General features: G+C 43.1%; 1 protein-coding gene across 35 annotated transcripts in view; it reads left to right on the top strand.

Moving 5' to 3' along the window:
• Positions 1-21,215, top strand: part of CLIP1 (CAP-Gly domain containing linker protein 1) — a 125,925-nt gene that overhangs the window by 45,446 nt on the left and 59,264 nt on the right. For 28 of the 35 annotated variants that reach the window (XM_059040626.2, XM_067014539.1, XM_067014562.1 and 25 more), the window contains 6 exons: positions 9,769-9,893; positions 11,960-12,182; positions 15,893-16,090; positions 16,722-16,825; positions 18,723-18,783; positions 20,041-20,073. In XM_059040626.2, coding sequence (XP_058896609.1) covers positions 9,769-9,893; positions 11,960-12,182; positions 15,893-16,090; positions 16,722-16,825; positions 18,723-18,783; positions 20,041-20,073 — 744 coding nt within the window. The remainder of the gene's footprint in view (positions 1-9,768; positions 9,894-11,959; positions 12,183-15,892; positions 16,091-16,721; positions 16,826-18,722; positions 18,784-20,040; positions 20,074-21,215) is intronic. The other 7 variants (XM_059040627.2, XM_067014571.1, XM_067014553.1 and 4 more) reach the window with 1 other exon arrangement.

The raw sequence follows: 21,215 nt of genomic DNA, 5'->3' as shown, positions 1-21,215 counted from the left end.
GCTCTTTTGAGATCAACAAATGCCTCTTTTTGCTTAGAATACTGAAGCCCAGAGAAGAAATGCAACTTGCCTCAGGTCATATGTGATGTACGTGTACACATATCATTATGGCCTCTTGTTCCCAGTTAATATGTTTTTTCTACTTTAATGTGCTGCCTTGTTTAATAGAATCTTTGATTTAGGAATGTAAAACATTTTTACTTCAAAATTCATGTATAAAGGGAGTTAGTTTTAGAAATCTGAAATATTTGATTGGAATTCTCCTAATTAAAGAAAACTTCTGTTGGCAACCTAAATGTACATCAGTGGATGAGTGGATAAAGATGTGTTTCACACACACACACACACACACACACACACACACACACACACACACTGGAATATTACTCAGCCATTAAAAAGAATGAACTCTTAGCATTGGCAACAACATGGATGGACCTAGAGGGTATTATGCTAAGTGAAATAAGTCAGAGGAAAGGCAAATATCATATGATTTTCCTTGTATATGTGGAATCTAAAAAAATGAAACAGAAACAGAAACAGACTCATTCATGGATACAGAGAACAAACTGGTTCTGCCAGAGGCGGATGGGGGGGAAGTGGGCGAATGAGGTGAAGGGGATTAAGAGGTACAAACCTCCAGTTATAAAATAAGTAAGTCACAGGGATGTCATGCATAGGGAAGGTAGTCAGTAATATTGTAATAACTTTGCATGGTGATAGACAGTTACTAGAATTTTCCTGGTGATCATTTTGTAACGTATGAGCATATCGGGTCCCCACGTTGCACTCCTGAACTAATGTGACATTGTAAGTCAGTTATGCTTCAGTAAAAAAATTCCAATAGAACTAAGCTCGTTAGGTCACTGTTATGTGAGGAGCGGTACAGAGTATTCCCAGTCCCACCGCCAGTGCCCTTGTGGCGCCTTCCACTTGGAACAAGCGCAGAGAGGGCAGGAGCGGAGGCTGCCTTCTCCACGCAGCTCTCTCCGGTTCTTGCTCTCATTGCGGGAAGGGCAGGAAAGCGGATTTCTGCGTCAGGTGTGAGGTTTAGCTCAGTGACCTCTTGAAGATCCAGGTGGGAGCTCCTGAGCTATGACTATTGGGCACTCCCATCTTGGGGGAGGCAGTGAGGGCCAGGGGAAGCCTGTCCTCGCCCCCCTCCACGCTTGTGGCCCTCAGTGGCGTAGATGAGCTGGGTCAAGGAGGGTCAGTTGGAGCTGCTTGTGACAAACCCACCTGCCTCCTTCCCATCTCCCTCTGGCCCCTCTGTTTCCCATTTGTCCTCACGAATATTCCACAGATTTCCTTAGTTGAAGATTGCTTTCATCTGTCTTGTGGCATGAGCTGCTTTGGGCTGATGCTGCGGTCCAGCTGACTCTCAGACTCACCTCTTTCCAGACTGGGAATCCCTGGGAGATGGTCTTGCTGCATTTTTGGGTGTAGGCGCTATTTCAGGGATGTGATGTCAGGTTCTCAAGAACTTGACTGACTTCCAGCTGTTCTGTTCCAACATCGTTGTCTCCATGTCCGGTACTGTGTGTTCTGTGCTGAATTCTTAGCTCATGACCGAGTATGAGAAGGAGACTTTTTAGGCTTTTGTTTTTAAAGTGACAAGCTTTATCTTTCTACAGGCTGCTCCCAGGGTTCTTAAACTAAGAATCCTATAGTGTAAATCTGTAGGTCTTTTGGATACTGTGAAAGGGAAAAACATCTTCCTGAGAATTAAAAAAAAATCTTATTTATAAGTTATTTTGCTTGTGTTTGAGTCTAAATAACTACAGTTCATTTAGTATGTACTTTTCCTTGTGTCTTCATTTGTTCAGCATTATTTGTGAGACTTATTATAACATGTAAATTTAAAACACACATATAGTGGGGTCATATTATATACACACCATTTTACAGTATACTTTGATAGATTTGGGGGCATTTCTATGCTAGTAAATACAACTCTTCATTTAAAATAATAAGCTGCTGTTTGATATCACACTGGGGCACCTAATTTAATCATAGTCATTTAGATTGCTCCCCGCCTTTTTCCCCTAGAAATGAAATTTCTGAGTCAAAGAATATATATTTTAAATCATAATAAATATTGCCAAAGTACAGTCCAAAAAGCTGTTAGCATTTTATGTTCCCACAAAGTGTGTACAGGTATGCCCTTTGTAATAATTTGATTTCTTCTATTTTTCTCAGTCTTCTTACCAGTGACTTATAACCGCCAAATCTGCAAGTCTGGTTGTTATATTGCACTTATATTGGGCATTTGTTCATCATCTACCTGGGGGGTTCTTGGGCTCTTTTTGGGTGGGGCGTTTGAGCTCTAGGGAAGCTGTTCTTTACACAGTGACCGCTCCTTCCCTTGATTGCTGCTAGAGTAGTTGTTAGTAGAAGGATCTGTTATTTTGTATGGCCCAAGGTTGAGGAGATTCCAGATGTTCGCATGATGTTAACTCTTTCTGGACACCTTGGCTGAATGTTGAGATCTTTTCCAGCACCACAGTCTTAGCCTAATTCCTTTGCAGTGAGGATTGCTGCAGATTTGAATCATTTTTTCTGATTTTAGTTTTCCTTTTTTTTTTTTTCATTTTCAATTTCCATAAACCTTAGATCTTACTCAGCACAGCCTTGTAGGGTTGTCTGCGAAGGAACGCAGAGAATCACGCTGTTGATGAGAAGCTAGATTCGGCAGCTTCCTCCTCTCTGTACACAGCCGGGTTCGGTAGAGCCACCTCTTAGTTCACAGTTGATAGCGGCGCTCCTCTTCCTGCTCGTTGCTTTCAGCTGCGAGAGGGTAGGATGCGTGTGCTTTTGCCGTTTTCACTTTTGAGGCTTGGGAGCGCGTGAGCTCATCCACCTGCCCGCTGGATTTCATGTCTTTGGTGTTACTATCCATCCTCCTCTCTCCAGCCCCACTGTCCTGCGCTGCCTTGACTTAAGCCATCTCTTCTTCACCTGGACCCCCAGACTGCTGTCCACGCTGGTAGCCCCGTCTCTCCTCGGTTCTGGTCTTCACACAGTTACGGAGTGAGGCGCCTGGCACGCGGATCTCATCGTGCTGTTCTCCTGTGTGGTGGTGCCCGGTCTGCTTACCGCAGTGCTGGGGGTTTTCTATGGGGCTCAGTACCCGGGCACTGGCTGATCACTGTGAAATTAGGTTCTTTTTGCAAACCTAAGCCAGTATCTTTGCACCACACATGTCACAGCTGGTATCTCTGCCTTGAGGACTTTGTGTAGGCTCTTGGGACTTGGGAGTTTCTGGGCTGAGGAGGCAGCCTATGCTGTCTAGCTTTGGGACTTGAAGAGAGGAAAGTTTGACCACTGCCCAGGCCAGAGTCTAATGTTGAAATGCCTGCTGCTAGATCACATCTTCTAACTTTTAATACTGCTTCTGTGAATTCTTTAAGCATAATTACAAAAATATCTTGAGGCTGAGACTCTTTGTAGCTTCTGAAATGTATAGATTAGAAAAGCAAACTTTGCTAATACTGTTTTGGTCAAGTGGGGTACTTTTTGATCTCAGTGCTTTAAAAGAGTGTGACTCTGGCAATTAAATATTCTGCTCTTTTATCAACCTCAGGGCTAGTAGGGGTTTTTTTTTGTTGTTGTTGTTCCTATTAAATAAATGTTTAAACAGTTACAAATGGATTTTTAAAAAGATGTATTATTTATTTATTTTTCCTCTATGGCTGTTTCGGGTCTTTTGTTTTAATAGCAATAGTTTAATTAATTAATTAATTGTTGGCTGCGTTGGGTCTTCGTTGCTGCGGGCGGGCTTTCTCTAGTTGAGGCGGGCGGGGGCTACTCTTTGTTGCGGTGCGCGGGCTTCTCATTGCGGTGGCTTCTCTCGTTGCGGAGCACGGGCTCTAGGCGCCCGGGCTTCAGTGGTTATGGTGCACAGGCTCAGTAGTTGTGGCTCCCGGGCTTAGTTGCTCCACAGCATGTGGGATCTTCCAGGACTAGGGCTCGAACCCGTGTCCAGGTTCTTACCCACTTAACATTCTTAACCACTGCGCCACCAGGGAAGTCCCCCTCTATGTATTTAAAATGCTCTTTTCACTTATTTATTTGTTCATTGCCCATCTCCCCCTGACCAGAATTTAGCTCCATGAGAGTCTGGAAACTTTTTGTCTCATTCACCGTCTTTTCCCCAGCACTTAGAACAGTGCCTGGCACACAGTAGGTATTCATAAAATATTGTCAAAAGAATCAGAGGGTTTTAAATACTGTTGTCACATTATACACATTATAGGGGAGGAGTTAACATTGTAAAGTATGACAAGAGGTGCAGTTAGGACCTGTGGATAAAAACCGGGCCAGGCGGATCTTACCTTTCTTGCAGGAGTTGCCCGGTGGAGCTGCCCTAAGCTGGATTGCTCTCTAGTTGAGGTAATATAAAATATGCACAGCATCATCTCACAGGTGATTAAATTCTAAGTCAGGGCTAACTTTGTATCGGTAAATACCAATTAGCCATAGTTACCTTTTTAAATTAAGCTGCTTAACTTACAGTATGGCAGATAAAAAGCCACCTCACAGAATTCAGTTGCTCACGAAATCCCTGTGGAACAGTCCCTCATTACCACCCACTGGACATTTTATAGCTTTATAAATTGAGGCACAGTGAGGTTAAATGGCTTGTTTGAAATTTGATGAATGGATGGGAGAATTGAGAGAGGATGAAAGGTTTCCTGTTTCCTGTTTGTGGACTCATTCATCAGCCCAGCAGAATTTTTTCTTTTTTAATATTTATTTATTTGGCTGCGCCAGGTCTTAGTTGAAGCACACAGGATCTTTTTTAGTTGTAGCACGTGGAGTCCTTAGTTGTGGCACACGGGCTCTTAGTTGTGACGTGTGGGATCTAGTTCCCTGACCCGGGGATGGAACCCCGGGCCCCCTGCATTGGGAGCATGAAGTCTTAGCCATTGGACCACCAGGGAGGTCCCCAGCAGAATTTATCAGTGTTCTTATTTTTCAAAAGAGTTTACAAGAAGTGTTTGTCTCTGTTCCCACAGCATTTTGTAGAAACCTCTTAAAGTGCTCATCACTTTTCACTAGAAATATTTGCTTGAATTTTTCTGTCAGTGGCCAACACTGTATTCTGTTTATATTTGTATCCTCAGGGCCCAGGCACTCAAGAAATATATATTGAATGAATGAGAACTTAAAAACCTGAGATTTGCTAAAGCCTGAGCACAGCTACGTTTTCCTTGAGCTGAGTTTCTAGTTTAAATTAATTTGGTCTCCAGTAGTGACTTCTAATTTTGACTTACGTTGACCACAGTGTTATGAGTTACATGTATATATTCTGAAAGTAAAGAGAATGAATGGTAGTTACTTGTGTTTGCCATAGGGATCCATTTTTTTTTGTTTTTTTTGTTTCAGTGTTGTAAAATTTTTTATCTTTAATAATCTTGATATCTGGGACTTCCCTGGTGGTGTAGTGGTTAAGATTCCGTGCTCCCAATGCAGGGGGCCTGGGTTCTATCCCTGGTCAGGGAACTAGATCCCATATGCATGCCGCTACTAAGAGTTCCTATGCCACAGCTAAGGAGCCAGCGAACTGCAACCAAGGAGCCCACCTGCCGCAACTAAGGAGCCCGCCTGCCACAACTAAGACCCAGTGCAACCAAATGAATAATAAATAAATATTTTTTTAAAATCCTGATATCTGCCCCTAAAACATAGATTTGAAAATTGTGGCTTATACTTAATGTAAATGCACATACTGTAATACTCTGGGTTCTCTGGAACACATGAGAAGTAAAACTTAACTTTATAAAATCCTGTCTAAATGCTTAGAAAAACATTTGACTGTAAAATGATTAAGTAGAAAAGTGAGTGATTTTGGATGTGACTTTCTGTCTGTGTTAAAGATATTTTGAATAATTACTAAGGATCTTTCACAGGGGAAAGGAAAGCATCTTATCTGTTATATGAGTCAAGAATTTCAAGTTAGGTGAGAGAAAAAGTATAAGAAAACTGCCCATTCTAGGAACTAGTAATCATCTATTTGAAACAAACTTTATGGATTTTTTTTTTTCGGGCTAGATGTATGTTCTGTTACCTGCATTTAGAGAAAAAGTTGCTGGTCTGTTTGTGGTAATTTGTTATAAAGCTTCTGATCTGAGTGAAGCCCTGGTTTGTTTGGAGAATTTACTGCCCACAGCCTGTTAGACGCCTCTTGGAAAAACAATTGTCATGACAGTAACTTAGACTCACTCCCAAAGAATTCAACAGATTATCTGGAAAGATTGCATCATCTGTAACTAATGTGCTGTGTTCTGCTCATGTGATGCTGCACTGAAAGGTGTGTAAGAGGACAGAGAAAACAGAGGCCAATTTTATATAGGTTACTATTCATACATTCCCTGGTTACCAATAAGAGTGCTAAAAAGTCCAATTTGCCAGATCTAGAACTAGTACTTTCCTTCGCATGGACACACTGGCTGCTAACATGTAGCAGACTCTCACTCTATCTGTCAGACACTGACTGTACAGTTTTATGTGGATTATTTTATTTAATCTTCACAGCAATCCTATAATTATCGCCATTTTACTTATGAGGAAGCTAAGATTGGTTGATTGATTTATGGCTGCATTGGATCTTAGCTGCAGCATGTAGGCTCTTTGTTGTGGCGCAAGGGCTTCTTTCTAGTTGTGGCACGCAGGCTTAGTTGCCCCTTAGCATGTGGGATCTTAATTCCCCGACCAGGGATCGAACCTGCATCCCCTGCATTGAGAGGCAGATTCTTAACCACTGGACCACCAGGGAAGTTCCGAAACTAAGATTTAGAAACTAAGCAACTTGACTAATTCATAGACAGAGCTGGCATTTGAATTTGTCCAACGTGGAGCCCATGCTTACTTAGTCTGTGTTAGCATATTTCTTCCTTTGCTCTCTTCGGAGCCATCAAATTCAGCCTCAGCCACTGGATATCTTTTTCCTTTTGTTGGTTTACATGGAAAAATGGCCTTTTCTGTGTAGTTCCCTACGGGGAAGGTCACCTTTCATTCCTTCAGCGAATGTTTGTTCAGTGTCTCCTGCTGTGCACTGTGGATTGCGGTGCTGGACACAACGGTTCCTGCGTGGAGTTTTCTCCGGCCTGCAGCTCCGTCTTTCCTCAGTGACACCTGTCATGGCACCAGGACGTTTCTGAACTGTCTGGGGACTGCCTGCCCTCTGTCACCCTTCACACGCTCTCCTGCCCAGAGTACCTTAAACTGTAACTGCTTTGGTTCCTTAAATCAGTTTCACAAAGAGTTTGTCTTTCAGAGAAAAAGTATATAGCTTTGAGACTTCAATGTTTTCCATCTTCAACAAAGCTTAAATAGAGCTGGAAAAGAATGTGTATCATCCCAAACTCATAGAAAACTATATTCAGAGAAAAATTAGAACAAAATAGCTTTGGTATTAAAAAAACAAATTAGTATTGGTCTTAAGAAGGTAGGAAGGAAAGAGCAATAAACCACAAGGAAGTGGGAAAAAAGGAAATAGTGAGGTAAAAAGTGAATTAAATAAAATAGAGAACATTAAAAACAAAAAGGAAAAACTGAAAAGCTGGTTCCTTGTGAAGATCGATAAAATAAGTTACCTTCCCAAGGTAAATCTACATTTAACACAATCCCATTGGGCTTATTTTTTTAATTCACCAAAATGATTTTTAAATTTATTAAATCAGTAAACCTACATAACCTAAATGTCTCCCAGTGGGGGCTGATTTAATAAACTGGAGTGAATCCGTATAGTGGAATGTCGTGCGATTGTAAACACAAGGAGGACATTCTCTGTGTCTTGATGTGGAATAAAGCGAGGTGCAGGACAGCTCATTTTTTTGTGTGTAAAAATGACAGGAGTAAAGATATGAATTAACATTTCCTTTTTAAAAAATATTTATTTATTTATTTTTGGCTGCATTGGGTCTTCGTTGCTGCGGCGTGGGCTTTCTCTAGTTGCGGCAAGCGGGGGCTACTCTTCATTGCGGTGCGTGGGCTTCTCATTGCGGTGGCTTCTCTTGTTGAGGAGCACAGGCTCTAGGCGCGCGGGCTCAGTAGTTGTGGCACATGGGCTCAGTAGTTGTGGCTCGTGGGCTCTAGAGCACAGGCTAAATAGTTGTGGCGCACGGGCTTAGTTGCTCCACGGCATGTGGGATCTTCCCGGACCAGGGCTCAAACCTGTGTCCCCTGCATGGGCAGGTGGATTCTTAACCACTGCGCCACCATGGAAGCCCCAACATTTACTTTTATATGCATAAAGAAATGCTGGGAGGAGGATACACTATACATCAATAGCAGTGGCTATCTGTGATGGGGAGGGTGGGAGAGTTAGGGACAGGAGTTTAGTAAGAGAGGGTTTTCCCTGGATACATACTTATATTTAAAAGTTTTAGAACCATGAGAATGTATTGGCTATTCAAGAATTAATTCATTATAAAGAGTTACCTTTTTAATCATTAAGAATAAGGTGAACATCCCAAATGAAAAATGAGTAAAGTATGTATCGTATTGTGATACATCTGTACTGTGGATATCAAACAGCTGCCATAAAATAGCAGGAAAAATGAACCAAAATGTCAGCAGTGACTGTCCCTGGGTGTTGAGATTACAGGAATAACATTTATTTTTTGTTCATAATGTTCTTAATTGCCTGTGGTGTCTCGCCTCTTGTATAATCGGGGAATTTTTTTTAATTAAGAAAAAAGAGGGAATTCCCTGGTGGTCCAGTGGTTAGGACTCTGTGCTTTCACCGCTGGGGCCCAGGTTTGAGCCTTGGTTGGGGAACTAAGACCCCACGAGCCATGAGGCTCAGCCAAAAAATTTTAAAAAAAGAAAAAAGAAGCTTAGCTAAAAGTAAGAAAATCAGTATTCTGAAGAATAATAATAGTAATGGAAACCAGCACCAGGAAATATCATGCAGGTTGTGAAATAACAGTAATCAAAACGCCATGGCAGTAGCACCGATATTGAACTTTTGAAACTGTAAGAAGACTCAGATCTGTCCTTATGTGCATGTGAGAGAGAATATGATAAAATGAGTATTTGAAATAGAAAAATAATGGCAAAGGAAGAAATAATAAATGCTGATGGGATAATTTTGGAAATAATTAATGTTTGCCTGTTATATCAAACAACAGCTGGGACAAAGAGGCATTTAAAAAGATTCACAGCTTTGAACAGTTCACATAAAATGTGAAGAACAGTCATTTTAATAGTTGTGAAGAAATGGAGAGCCTCACAGTGGAAAATATCAATATTTTAAATATTTTAAAGAATTTACATTTCATGTGTGTGGATGTGTGAATATTTGTCTTTAACATGTATGTGTTATTGCTTTACCTGGATGATGATATAAAGAAAGTTTGGGAACATAAACACAGCAATTGTTACAGTGGATTATGCCTGAATTTTGTTTTTCTTTAGTGACGTAGGGGTTTTATTTTTGTAGCAAATATTTATTTTGAAGCAGAAACCTCCCTCTGGAGTAATAAGGTATCTTTTTAATTCAGCTAAATGTTGGTGACTGCACCTCACCTAGGCGATGTCCTTATTGGACTATATCAGGTATTGGATCACTCTGGCAACAGAAGTCAACCCCGGTGAACTTGGCTAACCTTTGGAGAGAACTCTTTGAAGAGTTGGAGAGGAGGTTAAGAGCAGAGCTGCTTATAGAAATGATGGAACACGGTATTGGCTGCACCTGCAAAGGATTAAGCTGTGAAACCGTAGTTATGTTCATCTCTTGCTTTTAACGTTCTCTCTCTCCAGGTTGGTGGCACGAAGGCTGGCGTCGTCCGGTTTCTTGGGGAGACAGACTTCGCCAAGGGGGAGTGGTGTGGTGTGGAGTTGGATGAGCCTCTTGGGAAGAACGATGGGGCTGTCGCTGGAACAAGGTTTGTTTGCAGGTGGCGTCTCGTCTCTCTCTTGCATGTAAAGGTGCTCAAGCCGATCCCACCAACCGAGTACAATAAAATGGACGCGAGTGTTTTGAAGAGCTGCACTTTTATTTCCTAAGACCCATGTACAGGTTTTGCCCCCCTACGAGAATCAGAGTCTTTCTTTTGACTGTCTGTTTTAGTAATATGTGCAATGCGTCTGAGTAGATTCTGAGCAAGCATTTGGTTTATTTATCTATCTATTTATTTATTTTATTTAAAAAATTTATTAATTTTATTTATTTTTGGCTGTGTTGGGTCTTCGTTGCTGTGCGCGGGCTTTTCTAGTGGATCCTTAGCCACTGCACCACCAGGGAAGCCCTATCTATTTAAGGCTTTTTTTTTTTTTCAGAGCAGTTTTAGGTTCACAGCAGAATTGAGAGGAAGGTACAGAGATATCCCTCCTCTACCCCCTGCCCCACACATGCACAGCCTCCCCCATTATCAGCATCCTGCACCCAAGTGGTCCATTTATTACAGCTGATGAACCTATATTGACACACATCATTATCCCCCAAAGTCTGTAGTTTATATTACAGTTTATTCTTGGTATACATTCTATGGATTTAGACAAGTGTGTAATGACATGTTTCTACAAATTATAGTATCATCTATAGTGTTTTCATTTTATTTTTCAAAATAGAAAGGAAATAACTACATTATCCTTTTGGCTGCTCTCTGTTTGATAGCCGTCAACGTCTGAATGAGTTTCTGGGCGTTGGAGGGTAGGGGGAGTGAGGAGAAGGAAGCTGCTTTTGTTAGGACGAGAACGCAAAGTGTGTCTTTCTATCTGGTGACAAGGATTCCATCCTGTGGCAAGAGAACTGATGGCAGGCACCCCTATTCCATTCTGAGGATAACCCCACTCTCTCCTCCCAGGGATAGGGTGGGAGTTAAGTCATGCAGATGAATGCAAGAGGCGTTTCCCACACTTCAGATCGTGTGAAGGCCTTGGGCACAGTTGTGGTCTCTGATGCATTATTGTTAGCGGTATAAAGTGTTGTAGTTAACAGTTTACTTATAAAATGGTTACAGACTGATTATAAGCATATAGGTCTTATGTACCAAATACAATAATAATGCCTTGAGGAGATTAAAAAAATCTCTTGGTGCTGCAACGATTATGAAGCCATATCATTGGTATCCTTCATATTAAGATGTTATAATTCGCTAGAGTCGTGAGATCTCCAAGTGTCAGTACCAGCTGATACTACTCCACCTTTACTTGAGTGAATCTGCCAGAGTTAGGTGCTTGTCTGATTTCTCTTGCCCTTTGTTAGGCAAGGTTTTATTAAGTGGGATCACTCCTCTGCTGTGTGTTTATCAGATAGTAGAAATACCTTCCCTTTGTGTAGAATCTTAGTAACAGATGAGTGATTCCATCTCTGTGTATCATACTGTTATTTCCTAGTGTGTTTTCTAAAACATTATTGTGGGGCTTCCCTGGTGGCGCAGTGGTTAAGAATCTGCCTGCCAATGCAGGGGACACGGGTTCGAGCCCTGGTCTGGGAAGATCCCATGTGCTGCGGAGCAACTAAGTCCGTGCGCCACAACTACTGACCCTGCGCTCTAGAGCCCGCGAGCCACAACTACTGAGCCCGCACGCCACAGCTACTGAGCCTGCACTCTAGAGCCTATGAGCCACATCTACTGAAGCCCGTGTGCCTAGAGCCCTTGCTCTGCAACAAGCAAAGACACCGCAATGGGAAGCCCACGCACTGCAACAAGGAGTAGCCCCTGGTCACCGCAACTAGAGAAAGCCTGCGCGCAGCAACGAAGACCCACTGCAGCCAAAAATAAATAATTTTTAAAAATAATAAATTAAAAAAAAAAACCTATTATTGTGGTTATTTATCAGCTTGCACACCAGTGAGTGCCACGGGCTAGTGCACAACCCCAGCTGGTTGGTAAAATTCACAGCAAACCAGTCACTTGTTAGGAGTCGGGAGAGCTTTTTGGTTATAGTTGTTATTTCTTGTAATTAAGTTGCTTCACCTTACTGTTCCTGTCGTTGTCCCCTAAAGGTATTTTCAGTGTCAACCCAAATATGGCCTGTTTGCTCCTGTCCACAAAGTGACCAAGATTGGCTTCCCTTCCACCACACCAGCCAAAGCCAAGACCGCTGCGGTGAGGCGGGTAATGGCGACCACACCCGCCAGCCTGACGCGCAGCCCCTCCGCCTCTTCTCTCAGCTCCGTGAGCTCCGTGGCCTCCTCTGTGAGCAGCAAGCCCAGTCGGGCAGGACTGGTAAGCCTCCCTTCTCCCGCTGTGTGTCTCTGCGCCCCAGGCACCGTGGGTGCCCCCCCGCCCTGTCAGTGCGCCTGCTTTGCTTTCGGAGATGTTAAGTCTCCCCTTGCCCTTGTACTCAGTGTTCTCTGTAGCTTGTGAAAGTCCTTACAGATTTTCCAACAAAACAAAACAAAAACCTCTAGCAAGGATACAAGTTTGAAATAAAGAATTTTTTTAACAGCCCTTTTCAGGTTCCTTAGACTTTAAGATATCACAGGTCTTGGTGAATCGGTAGTAACTGCTACTTATCTAACATATGGGATGGATGATTGAGTATTCTGAAATTATTTTGGCATCAGAAGGACAGGAAAATTGGAGGGATCCTTTTCCTCAAGGACCTGGGTCTCTTTCTCTTTGACATCAAACAATTTTAGGAACTGCAGTCATTTGAGAAAAGGCATGTTCTTAGAATTTTAGTATTATGTTCATACAGTCTAACCCACTGAAAGCAGTTAGTGTGTGGAGTGTTCCTGACTCAGGCCAGAGGATGCAGAGGGGAACTTAGGGGACTTGAAAGGATGCTAGGAAAAGACGTGTTTTGTTTTGTCTCCATCTCCCCCTTCCCCCACTCCCTCTTACTTTCTCCCTCTCTTTCCCATTTAGATCAGCAAGAGAAAATCATCAGAATCAAAATAGGCAGCATCTCATTCTGTTTGTTCATGTCATGCCTTTTTTTTTTTTTTTTTTAGCTTCAAAGCAATGACTTTTTTGGCTTCACCCCCTCCCACCCCCCGCCCGTTAGTTTATTCACTTGAAGTGAGGCAAATACTGTTTAAATTTGAAATGGCAGTATGAGGTTGTACTTCAGACTGAATTCAGGATCTCTGCTTTTTGGTGATGAACTACAGACAGGAGTTAGAATGTGAAGTGTCATGATCGGGCAGTAAGGCTGCTGGCCCTTGATCTCGTTTTACCTTCTCTCCATTGACCTTGGGCAGGGAAGGCAACGGCAGAAGCATCTTTCTTTAAAGTAGGGGTTATGCTCCTCTGGACCTTGTTCCTCTTACGTTCAAGTAAAATAAATACCTGCTTGAACTATGTCATTTTGCATATAAAAGTCTGGATCTTCAACAGAAACATTACAAATGGACTTACGAGAAAAGCTTGTCAAGAACTTTTTGAAGGTTTGAGTGAAATGGATGAAGAAACCCCTCTGTTTGGACGAAGCCTTGTTCAGAGTGGGTCAGCAAGCTCTAAAGCGGACATCGAGTTTACTAATCCAGGAACAATTCCGTGGAAGTATGTACTCCGGATTCAGAATTATTTCTCGTGTAATTTTTCCTACGTTGTAATTAAAGTGTCCATTTCTTTGGAGATACCCGAGCCCCCCTGCCCCCCTAGCCTGTCCTCTTACTTTTCAGAGCAGTTCTGATTCCTCTTGGTTCACCTCATTTTCTTTTGAAGAAAACTAGCAAAAGAGAAATGAGTCTCCTTGCCTTGTAAGACAGCTTGTTTTTGTATCTCTTTATATAGGGTGGCTATAGTTTCTAAACCAAAAATCACCGTAAAAGAATATACCCAAAATACAGAGTAATTGAAAGCATGACTTCTTAAAAATGCATCTCAACAATGTGATATCTTGTATAAATATATATATAAAACTGGGAACATTCCTTAATGCAAAATGATCTTCTGAAAGAATCGAGTACAGAGGTGCCCAACCTTTCTGGTTCCACAGAACCTTTAGAGTCTCTCAGTTATTTTTTCACAGTGCCCGTAGGCCTAAAGAAATAGCTAACAGTTCTGTTTATTAAGTAGTTAGGTCCAAACAACTTAATATTTGTGTCCTAACAATTTAGTAGCTCTTCAAAAAAAAAAAAAAAGTTCGCATTAATTGAAAGGAAAAAGAATATTTTAAATTCATTCTTAAATAACCACAATGAATTAGTATTAGGTTGCATCCTCTTCTTGGGCACTGCGTATCCTGTCAGACCTTGGACTCTTCCTGGACACTGCCACCCTCACTTCCTGTGCCACATTGGTTTTTGCACAGTACTTGCTTTGGGTCTGGCAGTAGCCAAAACCCGGCTTCGGAAAGACATGACGTTACGGAAGGGAATGTAGTACAATCCAAGGCTGAAACTGAATCACCTCCAGCTAGTGGCTTGCATGGCATCCAACGGGTGTCGCTGTGTTTCCTTGTGTTTCCCTGTGAGTTTGCTGCAGCACCCTGGGGTGTATCTCGGCGCGGGGTTTGGGAACCTCCGATTTAGTGTATTCAGGAAGAGACGTTAGTATGAGAAAGTATAACCACATAGTAAAATTGGAAAATCAAGGTCAGGTGGTTAAGAGAGAATTGGAATTCCCCTCTCCCCCCCACATACTTAAGCAATTCAAGAAATTTCACTAAATAGAAACAGCGAAGGACAGTTTGGGTTTACTTTACTCTCATAGTCGTCCGGCTCCCTAACTACGAACGGACGGCGGGTCCTCACTGTTGGTCTGCGTCCTGGCGGGGGCTCGGGTAGCCGGAGGACGAGGAGGGCCTTCAAGCAGCAAGCGAGGCTCTGACTGCAGAGGACGAAGTCAAGCGGTGTTGACCTAGAGCCAGTGGTTGCTAAGCAAATGGCCTTGGACAAACGCTTGCCCAGGGATGCGGCCTCTTCTGGACCACCTCCGAGCCCCCGGAGCCCGGCTCGGAAGAGCGTTACTCAACTTGCCCGCGTTACCTAAGCCCACTTAACGCAAGGTGACGTCCTCTGTGCTTTTACCTGACAGTTAGCCATCTTGAGGAGGTAGCGGGTGTGTGAAACAGCAAAGGCGAACTGGTGACAGCGCTGAAACACGCTTTCTCCACGCCTCACCCCACCACTCTTTCTCCCTCACCTCTTGTTTTCCCCCCGTTCCCACTCCAGTCCCCATTTTTTCTCCCTCCTTCCTTCCCCCGCTTCTCTTTCTCCACAGATTTACCCCCCCCCCCTTCCTCTCTCCCATGCCCTTTGTCCTTCTTTCTCTTACGTGGACTTGCACACTCACCCACCCACTCACACGTGCTCTTGAAGGCGCGGACAGGTTTCCTTTCAATCTCTTGTCTTCACAAGTCTCTCTGGTGACTGGGATTCAGGTCCTCGTGGCTGGATTCCTGGGTGAAATCGCCTCTGCCTTTCATTTTGAAAGAAAGATGAAGGAAATCCTGACAGAGATCCAACTACGTAATCAATTGAAGGAAGGTTTGTGACTCCAAGGGTGACCTCTTGGTCACGTAATGGTATTTAGAAGCTTAAGAAGTTGAAAACAAGGTCTAATCCCGAACTCTAAGGATCAAAAGATTGGCCAAACTGTCATAACAAGAAGATAACTATTCATGAAGCTCAGGCCGAAATGGAGTCTAGAGAAGCTTGTTACCTGGGTTCTGAGGAATTTTTTAGATTCCTACCCGGCCCCGTCAGCCGAGCTCAGGGCACCCTTGCTTTTGAGCCACTTCTTCTAAACATCTTCCCGGTTCGTTCCATGGCTTCTTTACATTGCTGGGTTCTTTGTGAAATTGACGGACAGGAGGCACACGCTGTCCTGTGTCCTCGATGACAAGCCTTTGCTGAGCCTCGGCCAGCCTGCGAGCCGGGCCAGTGCTTTTGCTTTGCTGAGGAGACGCCTGCCTGCATGCATCGCTCCCTCCTTCCATGCCTGATAGCGCCATCGCCCTTCACTTCTTTAACTTTCCTTTGCAGTTGACCGAAACCTCCTCCCGTTACGCCAGGAAGATCTCCGGCACCACTGCCCTCCAGGAGGCCCTGAAGGAGAAGCAGCAGCACATTGAGCAGCTGCTGGCTGAGCGGGATCTAGAGAGGGCGGAGGTGGCCAAGGCCACGAGCCACGCGGGGGAGATAGAGCAGGAGCTAGCCCTGGCCCGGGACGGACACGACCAGGTGAAGTCTGGCACTGACCTTGTTGCAGAGAGGGTGACGGCTCCTGAGCTGATCTGGTTGCAGAGACCCCGTGATGGTCTCCAAATTGAGGGAGGAGCTTGAACAGTGTGTCTGGTGCTTGGAGCCAGGGAGCTGGTCTCGAGAGCCCTGGAAAGGAGCATAGATGTCTTTGCTGGGCTAGTGTGGAAGCTGTGCCCTGGGGGTACCAGTTGGCCTCATCATAAAGATGAAGTTCTGTTCTTCTCGAGTCCACTGCACTCTTTTGGTCTTTACATCCAGGTCTCTTGGCCTGTCTGTGTCAGTTGAGCTTGTGTACTAGGACCTTACCAGTGGTGACAGCCCCTGTTCTGTAGATGATGCTTTGTACGAGTTTCAGCTCAAAAACGATGAGCGTTGTTTTAACACTGCCCCCTATCTCTTTAATGGTGTGGTTTTTCACCGTCTAGCTCCCAGGAGTGCTGCCGAGAATAGCCTATCGTAAGAGAGCATAGAAAGCATTTTAGTGCGAAAAGGTTTTTTGAGTAATGGCCGACCCACAGTGGTACCGTTTAGCCGTAGCTCTTTGGAGGCATCCCTGGGCCTGCATCTGGGTCGGAAGGAGGCCACTCACCGATACCCTTGCCTTCCCCAGCATGTCCTGGAACTGGAGGCCAAGATGGACCAGCTGCGAGCAATGGTGGAAGCTGCTGACAGGGAGAAGGTGGAGCTTCTCAACCAACTTGAAGAGGAGAGAAGGTGATCCTAATCTGTTCTCCTTTTAAACAGCCTTCAGGAGAACTTCCCCATCAACAACCTTGTTCGTGTCAAACCCTTAGAACCAAAGGACTCTCTGTGTGTTCAGTGGAGATTGAACTCCATATGCTGTGTGAGGAGGGTTTGCTTTGATTTGACTTTTTTGAGAAGTTTGGAACCAGCTAAATGTGCCCTGATTAATTTAACAACTATTTATTGAGCACCTACTCTGTGCCAAACACCCTCTAGAGGATGGCCTGAGTCAGTTAATTCAAACCCAGCTTCTACCTAGAGCCACTCCCGGAAAAAGGATTTTCTAGGCCCAATTACCTGGTATTTATGAAACGCCTTCTGCCTGTCTAATGAAATCGTATTGTGTCTGGGGGGTGACAGAGGGGCCCTGACCTCAGGAAACTCACTACCTTTATAGGAAAACAAAACTCTCAATTAGAGAATTATCCAGGTCAGCATGAAATCAGGTGCTAAACTGTGTGAGACAGAGAAAGCAAGTTTGATGCTTATAAAAGGTCTTTTGAGGTCATGAGCGAACAAGATCTCGGGGAAAAGTGTCTGCGTGGAAACGATTTGACTGTCTCTGGGCTATGGGACGTTGTTTGTCCTCGGTTGCACTTAATGCCATCTCCCGTCATTTCCGATCGCAACGATGTGACGCAGGGGTCTTTAGGATGGTCACAAGCACTACTGTGCCGGGGGATACCGGGGGATAATAACAGTGCCTTACTAGGGAGACGGCTGTCCCGCCGGAGAGAGAAGCACTGTACACAGGAAGTTCCCCTTGCGTCCTAAAAATGGCCACGAGTGAACGAGACATAGTGACAGACCCTCCCAGGCCCTCCTGAAGGCCAAGGCATCTGTACCACTTGCTTCTGTTTTTAAACCGGCTCTTGCTCTGCTGACTTCTGGGCAGTAGAAATGTCCCCCAGCTCTCCAGTAAGCTTGAGGGCTTTAACCTATGATTGTATTTCTGACTTAACCGAGTAGAATTTTTTTATTCTTAATTTTGTTAGAAATGCTAGTGAATTTGAAAGATTTTTTTTTTTTTTGCATGTAGGTTTGTCCTCCTTTTCTTCCTTCTCTTACATCCAATTTTGTAAAGATTCACAATGTAGGTGTTACCCAGATTTTGTAGATCTTCCTAGTATCATATTTCATTGACTTTGTGATGGCATTAATTGAAACCCACATGCCATATCAGAGATTTTTAAATGTGAAAAAGAAATGTGCATTTTAGAAGCAAAGAAGTAGGATCCTTGATTGCCTCTCTGCCAAATTATTCACAGCCTTATTCTCCCGCCCTTGGAACAGGTACTGGTGTTGTCCTGAGCATCTCTGCTACCCTCACGCTAGAATGCTGGATGTGGGGTGGTATAAAGAGAGATTTGTTTTCTGTGCCACTTGCCCCTATGTTCTGTTATTGGAAAGTAGAAATTATAGACTTCCATTCAAGCCTGTTTCTGTGGTAATCAAACCTTTTCCTTTCAGGCTGATCTTGTCTTTTTTTTCTTTTCTTTCTTTTTTTTTTGGGGGGGGGAGGAGGGGGAAGAGGAGGAGAAGAGATCTTGTCTTGATTAGATCCATTTCTAGTGGCTGTGACCTGGGGAACCAGTTGCTTTTTCTCAGCTCTTACCTCATCCCTTCCGGAATCCATACCTGGATAAAACTTTAGCGTTTCCCAAGTAGAGAAGAGCTCTTAGATTTATAAACCAGAGGCTTAAAGATGCATTTCTTTATTTTCTGTGTCTCTAAGGCATTTCTTTCCATCATCATCTGCTAAATTCATCAGGACATTGATTATATATATATATATATAATTTTGGGATAAGGCAGAGGTGTTTCTTAGTTACTTTCTTAGGCATTTTGTTTTGATTTTATTCCACAGGAAGGTTGAGGACCTTCAGTTCCGAGTTGAAGAAGAATCAATTACTAAGGGCGATCTTGAGGTAAAACCCCACCAGCTCTCTAAAGCCTTTACGGGTACAGTATTCAGAAATACAGATAAAATCGTTGTGGTCAGAACAGGCAGCAGAGGGGAGCGGCAGGAACCCTGGCCTCTGGCCTGTGGGCTGTGTCTGCCCTCGAGCCTATCACTGTGCCGTCCCAACTCCGGCGGCCGAGTACAATTTTTACTTCCCTTTTCTCATGCTTCAGAATTCAAAACCTTGAACTGGAGTTAATCAAGTCATAAATCTGGCAGTGTGTCCTAAGTGAGACTCTACACGTTCCTCCGATGAACAGAAATGGCATTTTAAAGAACATTTTTTATTTCATCATGATAGTTCAGAAGAATCTCAGCTTTGCTTTTCAGTTGAGCAGGATAAATCCTTTATAACCCTATAGACAATAAACGTATGTTCTAGTCATTGATTTTTTTTTTTCTAGTGATTACCAGAAAAAGAACAATTTTATTTCAACTTCCTTATTCCATGGCATATTTTAAATTCACAGAGATTTTCCCTTAGCATCAAGTTTCTCTCAACAGTCATTCATATTAGTTTTTTAATAAGACACCAGAATTAAATGCTTTCGATGCTTTTCAAACCACTGCTAGATGTATGACAAATATACATTTATATTTGTATATTTATCTACATTTATAGTTTTCAATACAAATTTAAAATTTTTCAAATTTGCAGATTTTTGGTACTTTAATCGGTAATATTTTAGTAAAAGTTTCACTCATCTGTGCAGTTCTCAGAATACACATTTTTGCTACTGTTGCAATTTTAGTCTATTGGTTGCCCACACCATGCTTCAATTTCAAGAGCCCTTCCAAATAAGAACTCTGATTTCTTTGGGAATAAATGTATCTTTACAGTCAATGAAGAATAAGGGAAACATCTTCTGAGTTCTAGTTTTATAAGGCCCAGAATTTATTGGATTATTAGTAACTTGATGGGTATCTTCCTCCCTCATTTCATGTAGAGTCGCAGTCCTTTAGCTGACTTTTGTGTCGTTCTCATCCATTTAAAAACACCCCCAAATCTCATTAGAAGTTTCATATCATCATCTAATTCATGTCAAATACAGCCTATGATGTTTTGAGGAGGGGCAGTTAAAATATTTACGTCAGCACTAGGCTAGGATAGTCTGTCTGGTAAACTTGTAATTAATCAGAGTTATTTTGAAACCCTAACACATATTGAAACTTTAGTTGAATCTCTCTTTTGTTGTTAATTTTTTCATTTTTTTACTGATAGCAAAAGAGCCAGATTTCTGAAGATCCTGAGAATGTAAGAGGGCACTTAACTGTGTGGATATTTCCCTGTTAACACAGATTGATTACAGATTAAAATGCTTATTGATATACTCAAATACTAACTGCATAATCTGGTCTTGAGACATTGTCCTTAATATTTCTGTGCATGTGGGCTTTCAAAGCAGTTACATTTGAATCCTGAAGAAATTGTATGTAATGACTAAGTTCTGTAAACGCATTTGTTTAACACATAGGCACACGTTTCTTCTAGAAAGAATTTTGGCAAAAAGAAAGAAAAGAATTTTGTATGGGGCCCGGCCTTCTCGCCTTAATTCATTATGCCTTCTAGTTTTAATAGAATTATTCCAAAATAGATGATACCTGACTGAAACATAAAGCATACTAGATGAAGCTGTTACAGAAATTTGGGGGGAAGGTTTCCCCACGTTTAATTTATTCCCATGGAAATAAAGGAATCGCGTCCCAGACTGATTGCCTTTTGTGTGAGCTGCCACTGCTGGCCAATGGCTGCCGGCGCAGCTGACGAGAGATTCAAACTTCGGTTTGTTGGGGCAGTTTTCCCTAGTTTGAGGCTAGAGGCAAGCGGTCTTCAGTGAAGACGTTGTGTATTTTAAATATATCATTCTTCAGGCGAGATTTTTCTAGTAGCAGTGCCACTAGGCACGGAGGTGTATGTTTTTTCCTTCCTCCCTCTGTTCAGGATCAAACACCCAACTCAGCTCGTACCAGAGCGGCCTCAGAAGCACGGCTTCTCGGCGTGCCCTGCCAGCTGAGGTGCCAATTGAAAAAAACCCTAAAAACTTCTTCCTTTGAGGTGCCACCACAAGAGAACAAGATTAAAACAAAGAATTTTTTCTTCCCACCACCTCCCGGCAGCTGAACTAGACAACTCGAGACTGAACTTTTTAAAAAGCCTCCGTTCTGAAGGTCTCCTTTTTGTGAACCTCCTTCGGTGATCTGGGTCTCTTCTCTGCTTCCAAAACAGGCTCCTGACACCTCCGGAGCCAGTCTGCATGGGACTCCCTCCCGCCTCTCCTGTGCGCTTCTCTCTCTCAATCCCCTGCCCCGGGGCTCTGCTCTTGGGATGCTCTGTGCTAGTCTAAGAAAGGAATGCTTTTAGTGGGAGGCCTGTCCTGTTCAGCGTACCGTTTTCAC

The sequence above is a fragment of the Kogia breviceps genome, chromosome 15 (assembly GCF_026419965.1).
Source record: "Kogia breviceps isolate mKogBre1 chromosome 15, mKogBre1 haplotype 1, whole genome shotgun sequence".
Lineage (NCBI taxonomy): Eukaryota > Metazoa > Chordata > Mammalia > Artiodactyla > Physeteridae > Kogia > Kogia breviceps.
Note: the sequence above shows the minus strand (reverse complement) of the source record. Positions and strands in the feature narration are given on the sequence as shown.